The sequence below is a fragment of the Chinchilla lanigera genome, unplaced genomic scaffold (assembly GCF_000276665.1).
Source record: "Chinchilla lanigera isolate Chin_1 unplaced genomic scaffold, ChiLan1.0 scaffold00023, whole genome shotgun sequence".
Classification (NCBI taxonomy): Eukaryota; Metazoa; Chordata; class Mammalia; order Rodentia; family Chinchillidae; genus Chinchilla; species Chinchilla lanigera.
This window is the reverse complement of record NW_004955424.1, coordinates 25,387,009-25,399,348: the sequence shown is the minus strand read 5'-3', so window position 1 is coordinate 25,399,348 and position 12,340 is coordinate 25,387,009. Positions and strand designations below refer to the sequence as shown.

The following is a 12,340-nucleotide window of genomic DNA, read 5'->3' as shown; positions in this document are numbered from 1 at the left end:
GCCCGCTCGCACCGGCTTGGCGGTCTCGCGGGCGGGGTGACTGCGGGGCGCGGGTCCCCCGGCCCCTGGTTCCGCCGCCGGGCTGCTGCTCCTTAGCAAGAAGTAGGCCCTGGGCGCGGAGAGCGGAGGAGGAAACGTCCGCAGAGCCACAGGTGTTTCCTCGCGGAAAACGCCAAGGCTGTGTGGGGAAGTGTGCCTGTTTAGGTAGCGCCCAGAATATGCCCTTACGAGTGCTTTTCATACTGAAAACTTTGGCGACGACGCAGAGCTCCACCAAGATGGCAGGGCCGGCCGGGGCGGGTGCCTGCGTCGCGAGCGGTGGCCCAGGTCGTGCTCAGCCCCGCTCTCACGTCTGCACCCCGAGCAGCGGCGCTGAGGCCGGCAGAGTGTGACAGAGCAACCGCTGTTCACCCCTCGGTTCGCTAGGAACGCCCGCGTCACTCTTACTGGTTTTGTTTTTGTCTATGTTGTTGTTACCTTGTTTTTAAAATTCTCTTTAAACAACTCTTTAGAAATGAAGGATCGTGCTTACACTCAGTGTTTTAGGTATATAAACGGGTACGCTTTCTTCCCCCATGAAAATGCGCACTGAAAGCCTCCCAGTTTAAGGTTTGCTAACGTACATGCAGGTGAGATCGGTGGTTGCAGGTGTGTGGTTGTACCGCTCTGCGGAGAGGGCGCGTTTGTCGTCCGCAGTGCTGCTGTGACCGCTAACGCGCTCTACACTTCCCACTGTGAGGAGGTGGGAAAGGGACGCGAGAAGCGGAGAGAATCGTCCACCAGCCTGGACGACCTGGTGGCCCAAGCTGCCAAGTTGTATATCTGTGAAAATCCCTGTTCCTTTAACTGATGCCTGCTTACCAAGCATCTCCTGACTCAGGGCTCAGGGCCGGATGCCTTGCTTGGTGGCCATGATGTACATGGCCTTGTCTGTGTCTTCCTGATTGAAAGCTGTATGCTTTGGTAGTTGATGAAGACCTTACCTTTACCACACCATTGTTAATGGAGTATTTGCAGATGCTGTCTGTGAAATTGGAATTTTTTTTCCTTTCCTATGTCAGGTGTTTAGAGTATCAAAGCCAGGAGCTGTAGAACCTAGTGCATGGTAGTCAAGTGCTGTGTGTGACCTGTACCCACTCCTTGAGATGTATTCTGCAGTGTTAATACATATTATAGACCCCTAAATGGAGTTTTGAAATGTTGGTTTAAGTGAGACTCAGTAGATTAGTATGAGTTTTATTTTTAGTATCAGTAGCTCTTAGATTTTAAAATTTTCTGTGAAGCTCTAATTTGAATATAATGGGTTGTTTTCTCTAAAGTGCATTGACTTCAGAATCCTAAATTCTAACAACCTGGGAAAGTTGCCATTAGAAGGTATTTTGGGAAATGTGTTTTAACTCTACAGAGTTTTGTTTTTTAACCATTTATCTCACCTCTTCTGCCAACAGAAGTGATGGCACCCAGAAGAAATGGGAAGTACAAACTTCCTGTTCCACTTCCAGAAGGCAAGGTTCTGGATGATACCGAAGGAAAACAGTGGGTACTGGGCAAGATGATTGGCTCTGGAGGATTTGGATTGATATATTTAGGTAAAATGTAGTTGTAGATTACCAAGTACTCTTACATATGTGCTTGGGACGGTGATGGTATTTTAAAAATTGAAACGGAAGTAATATAAAATTTATAAATGTACTTTATTGAGTAATTTAAAGGTAGTATTTAGTACATTAACTAAACATTAGGTTGAAGACCTGACTGCCATGCTCCCTGTTGTCCGGGTTTTCTTTTCGAATGACTCTTAGAAGTCTTTCAGAGCATAATTACACAGTCTGCCAGACAAAATGCTAATGCTCTTTTTGTGAAAACTTGTTTTCCTAGAAACATTGCATTTTACAGCTCAGAAACCACAACTGTGTAAATGTAAATACTTTCCATTTGTGAATTTTAATCATTAATATTTAGGTAATACAAGGATCTAATCATTTCTTAATTATGTACCACTGGAGAATTAAGCTTTAATAACTCAAAGAATTTATTGAATGGAATGAACTGACTTCTCTCTTGAGTGTATAGTGGTACTGTCCTTCAAGTAATTGAGAAAATAGACTCTCACATTTTTTTCTGTGTTCTGTGGTATGAACCCTAGATGAGTGTGTGTGTGTGTGTGTGTGTGTGTGTGTGTATGTGTGTATGTGTATATATATATATTTTACTGAATTTAAACATTCAACAATTTCACTGATTTGAAATAGATCATTCAGGACTGCCCTTGTCTTCTTGGGGATCAAACCCAGGGCCTCCTACATGTTAGATAAAAGGTCCACCACTGAGCTGTATATATCTTCAGCCAGTATTGTCTGAAATTTATGGTGGGATAAGGAGGATATTGCAACAATGAATTTCATGAATAAAATAAATGTTAATGACTTTTTAAAAATACCCTAGGGCCAGGGTATAGCTCTTTGGTAGAGTGCATGGTTAATGTGTGCCTTGATTTCAGTCTCCAGCACCAAAAACAAAACAAAACACAGTGACTAAATACACTGAATCACATTGTATCTGTTTCTGTAGGAGTCTGAGAAGTTGATAAAAGATCTTCCCGGGGGGAGAACTTAATAAAAGACCTCCTTTTGGGGGAGTCCTGGTTCCTCTTCACATATTTCCAAGCAAACATATTTCAGGGAACATGAAAGATTGAGATCCTTTTATGATAACACATTGAGAGTGTTGTATGAGTGAAATTCAGTTAATAAGCAATTGTTATTACTCCCTGTGCCTAATCCTGTTGGAAAGATGAGATCAGCACAAAAAAAAAAAATGTATGGGTTAAGTAAAGGACAGTTTTTCCATCTAAATGGTTTCAACTTGCCTGAAAATCCAAAAAGAATACCATTTCAGCACGCCAGTTTGTTTTGCTTTGTGTGTGTGTGGTGTGTGTGTGTTTGAGACAGAGTCTTGCTATGTAGTCCAGAGTTTAGGCTGGCCTTGAACTTACTACATAGTCCATGCTGGTCTCAAACTTTCCACAGTTTTCCTGCCACAGACTCCCAAATGGTAGGATCACAGGTGTGTGCCATCACACCTAGCTCAACATGACAGTTTTATAAAAAATGAAGTTATTTCACTTTTTTGCTGAAAATCTTTAAAATGTAGGGAGTGTCTGCTGTCCAGGACCCAGTGCCACACGGAGTTAGGGGCTGTGGTATGAGATTGTGTAGATAAGATGTATTTAAGTTCAGCTACATATTTAAGATGAAATATGTCTAATATCCATACACATGTATGTTCACACATGTATATATACTACTTGTTTGGTTTCTTGTATGAAAAAGGAATATATTTGTTCAGTCTTATAATTTATTTGTCCCTATTTCTGAAATGCAGAAAAGTTCTTTTTTCTTTCACTTTAAGTATGTCACATACTTTTTAGTCTTTAAAATAATACTTGTTTTACAACATAGTTTGAGGTGTTATGTGTTATGCCCACCCACTGCTATTTGAATTTTAGAATGCAGACCATAGGAAGATTAGCAAGTAAGCACCACTGGGGAAAGAAATGTTTAGGTATTTTGAGAAAAATGTCTCAGTTATTTAGACTATATCATAAAACTTTATTCCCAGCATTGCTATTGTCCTACCAGAAATGGTGTAGATGAATCATAGAATCAGTTTAGTTGTATTAAATTTAGTTTTTAATGATTATTTTCAAGGCAATATAAGCAAATGCATAAGACACCAAATTGTTTCTACATTTTACCAGCATTCTCAGGACTTTGTATATATAAATGAAGCAGTTAAAAGTCAAATTTTCCTTAATAATTTTGTGTTCAGCTGCGTTCTTTTCAGGTATTATTCTGTGAGCTAACACTGTTGGGCAGACACTTTATCAGCATCTGCTGCCTAAGGCTGAGAAGAAGCTCCCTAACTCATTGTGCATGTACAAGGGTCCCCCAGCTTTGAGAGCAGTAGCCCAGGCCTTTCAGTAATCATCAACTTACAGCAAGGGGAAGGGGCACAGAAGCTTGTTGTTTACTCTTGACTTGGAGACACAATGTGCCTGTAGCACGAATAGAAGTAGTTATAAGAGGGAAAAGAAAAATCTGAATGCAAGAATAAAGCCAAGGTTCTTTCTTCCTATATGAAAAGAGATGGGGGAAAAAGGAAGAAAGGAAACTGGTTTAGGGGATGGGAAAACTTGCTGTTGAAATGACAAATGAATGAGAAAGTTTCTCAAACTCCAAGGAAAGAGCAAGAACGGAGGGTTTGAATTCTACTTCAATGCGAAACATAACAGAACCTACTAACCCAAGGGAGAACTGCATAAATAAGAGCAGTGGTTTGGTGTTAGGCAGATTTGAGTTGAATCCTGACTGCAGTAAACCACTCAAAAACTGAAGGACTTTCACCTCGATAATCCTTTGAAATCTGTTTCTAGTCTGTGTAATTGGGATAACAGTAGTTGTATAGGTTAAATTAGATAGTATTTTTAAAGAACTCTGAACTTAGTAAGCACTTAATGAAGACGATGTATTTGTTTAGAATTTTCCATTCTCAAAATCTGGTGCTACCGTGGATTAGATAGTGGTAAAGACCTTCACTGGAAGCATTTTCTGTTTAAGTTTCCAGGTATTGTATTGGACTTAGATACTAATGTGATAAAACGAAGAACATAGAGAATGTCCTCAGAAGACTTTATGCCATGATAGCCTAGGTGACTTCAATCTGTTTGCCCTCCAAAATTGACTAGACTAGTATAAGGTCGTGAACGTTCTTACTTAACCTGTGTCTTACCGACTTTAGATATGAAAGATACTAGGTTTCAGAGATTATGTAAACTCCAGAAAAGGGAACTTTGGGATAAACTCCAGCCATTTTCCTCTGAAAGCTTGTTGTATAAATACAAATAGATGCAATCAGAAGTTTTAGATTTTTAAATTGGCCATAGGGATGACCAGTCAGCATGTAGATAGACGTTCAAGAGTTCCTTGCCTGAGGCATAGAGGCTGAGATTAAGGCACTTAACCAGTACAAACCAGATTGTTTTGTTCTCCTCCCTAATTGTAGATGTCATTCAATCCAGTCTACAATCTGACAAGCAGGTAACTTTAGTTTCAGGGAAAACTGAGACAAGGTTATTGCTCCTGACATCAGCTAAAACATTGTGCTCATGCATTATTGGTGCTAAATCACTAACATTCTCTTTTATAAAGAACAGCATTTTAGCTAAAATTAACTACAGTGAAACTATAACCAGATCATTTATTCATGGATAATATTTAGATTTTAGTCAAGTGGGTGTCAGACATTTTGAGGGCTATGTTGTCATATTAGCCTAAATTTCCTCCTCAGAAACATGGAATCCTTTTGGGGGAAGATTTTTAGAAACTGTCAGACATTATTTTGTTACATGAATAGAAATAATTAAGAAATATGGAATAATGTATATAGTTTTTATTTACTTGTTTTATGGTTTAGTTGGCTGAAATAGACTGATTTTTTTCAGGTTTGGTTTTGGGGTTTTTTAGCTGGGAGTACTGGGAATTGAACTAAGGGCCTCACACTTGCCAGGCAGGCGCTGTGCCACTGAGTTACATCCCCTACCCCTGTTCAGGTGCGATAAGTAATATTCAGGAGAGTTCAGTGATAATGCTAGCGACAAGGTAGAGGTATTGGAACATACATTACTTCATTGCACATTGCAATATTAAATATTATTTTAGCTGTTTTATGGAAGGGTTTCAGACAGGTATTTTTATGGGAATGAAGAGAGGAGAATAATTGAAAATAAGAGTAATTTGCACTGAAAATTATAGAATACGTAACGAATTTAGTTTCTAGATGAGGTAGACCTGAGAGGTGATATTTTCTCCAAACAAGAAGGAATTCCATGGAATTTTGTGAATTTAATAAAGTGTTGTACCTATAAACAAAAATTAAAAGTTCCCAGCAGATGTATTTTAATTTTGTATTTGCTGCCCATAAGGCTATTCATTTTGATTTTTTTAAAGTGACAGCAGTATTCATTTACCCATAACTTTAAAAAATCTAAGTTTGGGTTCTTTCTATAAAAAAGAGTTCTTGTAAGGCCTAACTTTTAGTAGTCTTTTCCATTTTCTTAAATGTAAGACCTTATTTTTAACATATTTTGTATTATGCTTCTTCGTCTCAACATTTGTACTGTCTTTTGCCTGAGGGGAGTTTATAAACTACCTCATTTTTCTGCATTTATGTATTGGGTTTCTTCTGCCCGGTTCATATCTTGTAACTCTTTACCATGGTCAAAGTTTTTTTTTTTTTAATTTGAAACTTATTGCTGTGGGGATATTTCTTCTTCATGAAATGAGTTCACCTCTATTGCCACACAATAAAAGAGCTCTCAGCTTTTGAGAGCTTCTTGCTTCCTTATGAAATATGGATAGACTTCTGCTTCTGAAGTGTTTTAGGTTTTGTTTCTTAAGGAAGAAGAGGAATAAATAGTATGAGGTATGTTCCTCCTTTTAAGATCTAGGGATATCTATGTTTATAAGATAAATGAGAAGAAAATTAAGAAACTTTAAAGCTCTATATGAGAATTAGCTAGAAATTAGCTATTTGTGTAATGAAATTTGTCAGTCATCTATACTTAATGATACGAGCGTGCTTACAGATTTTATACTGCTTAGATACTTGGTTTTGCAATTAATCCATCTTCAAAGTGTTTGTCAAGTGTTTTACAACTCCATTACATGGACATCATTTTTCCTGAACACTATATTATACTTTTATGTGGAAAAGTATTTAAGGAGAAAAGAGAAAAGTCAGCAATTATTTCAAAACATTTGTTAAAGACTTGTATGTATTTTTAAAAAGATAGGTGGACTGATCTTTTATTTAACATCTCCAAGGGAAAGCATTCCATAGAAAGACATCCACTGAAGGCCAGAAACATCTACAGATGCAATGTGATCCCAAGCAATGAAGCATGTGGCCCTTCATTGGCATTATATGATAACAGGAGGATCTTCTGGCAGAGAAACTGGCTTTTGCTGCGTTCTGCATGCTGCCCCTCCAAACCCATCTTTGATTGGCACCTATGCCCTATTGAAACTGGCATCACACCTTCTGAATGGGCACTGTGCCAGGTTAACAGATGGGTATGGGCAAAAGCATGCCAGAAACCCAGTATGTGAATCAAGTTTAAGTATCAGGGGCCCAAACTCCCATCCAGGGATGTAAAATACTGCAGTCTGTTGAGAGCTTTTTGTGCTTAAGGTTAAAGGACATGCCATTTCTACTCCAGCTTAGAGGCTGATTAATTTTGAAAGTCAAACAGGAGCTCCTGTGGTTGTGTCAGGCAAAATTCTATCTTTGGTGTACGAGAATGACTTCTTCGTGTAGGGCAGAGAAAGTATTGTAATGAAGTTTCCAATGAGAGTTACTCTCCTGCAATTGCCTCCAGCACTTAAGCAGCATGCATTCGGTGGAGATGAATATTTTTGTTCTCCAGCAGAGCCAGGTGCAATCAAAGCCAGATCTTCAACCTGCTGCAGTAAAGAACCCTAAATTTAGAAAGGGCAGGCGAAGTTTAGAAGAACTCCATGGTGGCCGCTCTTCTCACCGTGAGCTGATGGAGCTTCACAAAAGTGTATAAAGGAGGAGATGAAGGGAAAATGCCAAATAAAAAAACCTTCAGAGTATTTCAGCCTGAAAGAAAGAAAAATCTTTAAGAAAAATCTTTAACAAACCAAAGGAAAAAGTTTAGACCTTCCTCTTCAATGCGGATATTCTTCTGATTTTTTTCTATCAATTAAAAACCTAGCTTACTAAAATGTTAGAACTGATTTATTGCATAAGTAACAAAACTTTCTAGTCTTACATTTATTTCATTTCATGTCTATCATGTATATAAACTTTACTTCTTGAATAATGGATTTTGCATAAAATTGAGTTCTAGCCATCATATTCCTTATGATTGTCTCACACCCATTACAGAAATGCCCCCACCCCCCAAAGAGAGAGGGCATCATTCCTTGTGATCTCTTTAATCATTTCTTCTAAATGCTCCTAAATTTACAGGAATGCCTGTTAGACCAGCTGTGGCCGAGAGCAGCTTTTTCCCAATCGCCATATAGCTATTGCTTTTGCTTTTCCACTGTGTAAACTTTATGGAACAGATTCCATGAGACCGTTGTGAATACTTCAGCGTATTCAAAACATATAACTGCCACAAATTAAACTACTAAAACTAAAGCTGGTGCATTGTAACTGCCAACTAAAACTGGCACGTCCCTCTGTCAGACTGCAGGAGAGTGTGCCATACAGTCCTCGGAAAACACAATTCATCCAGAAGCACTCTTGTCACTTGCTCTGATATTAAACCAGAGAAAGTGACATTAATTAAAGAAATGACATAAGCCAACAAAGGCAGTGAAATTCTAAGCTTTGGCTCATGTGCAGACCTTAAGCCAACCTGTTCTGCTTAAGTATTGTGGCCAGTTTTGAGAGTAGTTCTTGTGGCTACTTTTGCTCCTCCTCTCATCTTTCCTATTCTGAAACATAATTTTCAAGCAACTAACATTTCATATGCAACATTAGAATGGTTAATAAGTACACTGGTAGTCATTGAGGCCCCCCCCCCCAAATACTGATGTAGTGGCATGTGGTGCCTTTACTGCACTTGGTAACTGCCTGAGATGTACAATTAAAGGTAGAGAAGAGTTGAGTTTAACAAAAAGGCAAACAACAGCCAAACAGCAGAGTTCCAAAACTTGGTAGATTGGAAGCTAGAAGCTCTGTTGCTAGGACTGGCTGTAGAAATAAATCATGGCTGGTAAACTTTATGAAAATTCTGTCATGCTAAAGAGGCAGCAGGGGGAATCCATAACTTTTTCTTTGTTCCCATAGCATGCTTTCTCATAATGTTCATCTCATTATTTCTTATGGTTATAGTATGCATACTCTGCAAGCCCCGCCTCCTGCGCATGTGTGCATACATACCCATGCTACATTTTTAATTCCTTATAAACACTTTCTCTCAGAGTGCTTAAATATTGCCTTCCATTTTGCAGTTTTTCAAAAATTATTTGTAAATTAACAATAAGACTAATCTGTTGAAGAAAAATAAATTTTCCAGTACATAAATTGAGACTAAATTTTGTACTCTATACGATAATGTGGTTTGTGTGTAAGGCACTGAAGTTTCAGATTTAGAGATTTTGGGGGAATTTGAGGGCAGACAATTATTAGTTGATTCATTTTTCAAATATGTTTTTAAAATACAAGAAGCCATGTACTTAATCTGTAGATTGTAGGATTTATTGGGAATCGTCTATTGTGCTAATGCAAATCATGGGGGAGGTAAGAAAATGGACATTTTGTAAAGACTAACCAATTTTATGTTTAGAATAAAACAATTGTGAATATTATTTAATTGAAGTAAACCTAATAGCAAGTATAAATATTTTTTGGGGAAAATGCTGGTGCTTATTGTTAAATGGATTGACTGGTAGACATGTATGAATGCATTAAAAAAAAACAACTTTTCAAAGCATACAGACACAACTTTAACAGAAAATAAATTATTGATTTTTTTTACTTTTGGCAGTGGTGGGGAGATTGAATCCAGGGCCTTACACATACTAGGCAAGTGCTCTACCACTGAGCTACACCCCCAGCTCTAGAATTTCTTTTAATCTAAGTCTGGGAAAGGTATGATTAAGGGTTTTTTACATGGTCAGAAGCTTTTGTTATGGTTTCTGGGCTTACGTATTTTATGTTTCAGATCCAGCTTTTTCTGTCTGTGCAATTAGTCATGAGCTCTAATGTACATTTTTTACATCAGACAGATATGAGAAGACAATGGCTTCAAAGAGACAGCAGTACTGCAAAAGAGCAAGAAAAGAAGGCCAAAGTTGACACACACAGAGGCAAAACAGTGCAGGAAAAATCAACACAGTTTGTAAAATCAATCATTGAAAAATGTGTCAGTGTTCAGGAGCCTGTCTTTAATTTGCAATCCAAGTGAAATAGACCATTTAAATATGAGAGGCAGTATTATTGAGCCCAGCATGCCTGCTACCACTTGTTTGACTAGCTCAGAATAGAACACTGAGAGGCAAGGGCTCAAAGTTAAATGAACATTTATACATTTTAAAATCAAATGAAAGATTCAGAGTATATTCATGAATTAATTTTTTTCAGAATCCTAAATTTAATCAACTGGAATTACTTTTAAAGTGTCATTCTATTTAACTTTGGGGAATGATGAATTTGCCTTTTAGTAGGGATGCTGTATTTTATCATGAAGATGAAACAAACTGTCTTTTGTTAATTATTCCCCAGAGACACTGGCCATTTTTCTCTCCTATGCTTAGTGTAGAGTAAAGGAAGCTTCCTGCAAATTTATTTCAAGTAAGAGCAATCAGAAGCTTCTACATGTGTGAAAGAGGTACATGGAGAACATAGCTTCCATTTCAGGCGTTCTGAGTGCCAGCTAATGAACCTCTTAGAAGTAATGTTACCAAAGCCGCACTGTGGAGGCCGTGAACACAGAGAGCGGAGGAGTGAAAGAGAATGAAAGAGGGAGTCCGGTAGAGTGGCAGTGTGTTCAGTGTGTCTGTAGCATCCGATGACTACAGGGACTCTTTTCTGAAATCCTTTTTAGGAAATCATCATTTTCATCATCAGCTACTAACATCTTTGCCTTAGCGTGTGCCAAGCTCTGTGTTAAGTGCTTTACATGCATTACTTTATTTCTTTTTACAGTTCAGGAAGGATGATAGTGAGGCCTTGGGAGGTGAAGCAATTTGCCTCCAGGCCACAGTTTTAATAATTGTCTCCATCTGCATTTGAACCCAGGTTTCTTTGCTCTGCTGATTGATGCCCCTTGTCAAAGAACACTTTGAGTTTATTGCTAGCCAGAGAAAATAGTGGCAAATGGTGTGCTTATGACAAGCTCATTTCTAAAATAACAGCAAAGTATGTAATTGATAGTATTGGCAGCTAATTTAAGAAATCTGTTAGTGATGGTGCTTATAATGGTGTCATTTTCATTCAGATTGACAGCTCAAGGCCGAGAGCATCAGTGATATATTTTTAATATTATTAAGATCATCAGATCTGTGAAAGAACATCTGATATTTATAGTAAATCTAATGTTAAGCCCTGGAAAAATACATTAAAAATCTGCTGTTCCTTAGATCAAACAATATTTTATGAAAAAAATAAGACTAGTCAACCAATAATGCATACAATCTGATGAGAAGGACTTGATGAATTTTCATGCTTTTAAAAAGTGAGTAAATTGGTTTCATTTATAAGGGTTTTTTATACATTGGTTTTGAGTTCTAATAAGCAGCAGGAAGATCAGAAGAAGCCTCTAAATCTCTGTGATAAAAATTTAGTAAGCATCATGTAAAAAAAAGGTATCTTTACAAATAATTGAATTATTCTTGACCATATCTTTTTTCATTGGGTAATGATTTAAAGATACACTGCTTAGGAAACTAGATTTTTTAAAAGGGTAAAATACATACATATACACAAGTACTTGGATACATGGACTCTTAATATACCTTGTTACAGAATTTGTATCACTCTCAGAATATTCATAATAGTCAAGAGCTTAAAAAAATTTAGTTCTTTCAAGGTATAACATGAGTAATGATTGATTACATATTTACAGATGTTCTCATGAAAAAAATCGCATGTTTCATGTAGAGGTGAACTTTAAATGTTTTTAATAGAACTTTGTATTTAATAGAAACCAGAGTACTAGTCTTTATGTTAGAATGCTTTTTTCCTTGAAGTATGTACATAACAAGAAAAATAAAATACTGTTGCATTAAATTAAAATACATGATTTTAAGCACTTATGGTGAGAAAGGGTAACTAATATTAATTTCTGGAGAATAAAAACACCTGTTCATTATAATTGATCTTGTTTGTATTAAGAGATCATGTATTACAGTTCTTTGTTCTTCAGTGTCAAATGTGAATATTGTAGTTGAACATGGACTGTTAATGCTAAAATTGACTAAAGAAAATCTCCGAATAATACACTTGGAAAAGAAAAAAAATGGAGATGTTTATCTAAAGGGCAAATGTGGTATGAGAAGGGGGTGAATGTGTAGATTTGTACAGCAGAACTACAGCAAAAACTTTGTGAACAAGTAAAGGTGTCCTGAAATCATGTAATTTAATGCCAGTTAAGTACATGTGGATCCTCTATAAAAATAGGTTTTTACTCAGGAGTCCTTTTGACTCCTCAGAAGTTCCTTTTGACTCTGAAATAAGATGGTGCTAGATATATAAATGTGTTACTGATATTGAAACACTGATAGAGCTTTTAATGAAATAATTG

The 12,340-nt window shown here is 37.2% G+C and overlaps 1 protein-coding gene across 1 annotated transcript in view; it reads left to right on the top strand.

The window, feature by feature from the left end:
- Nucleotides 1-1,448: 1,448 nt before the first annotated feature.
- Nucleotides 1,449-12,340, top strand: part of Vrk2 (vaccinia related kinase 2) — a gene marked incomplete at its 5' end in the record, with an annotated part of 90,680 nt that continues 79,788 nt past the window's right edge. Inside the window, 1 exon segment of the mRNA XM_013514668.1 lies at nucleotides 1,449-1,589. Coding sequence (XP_013370122.1) covers nucleotides 1,454-1,589 — 136 coding nt within the window.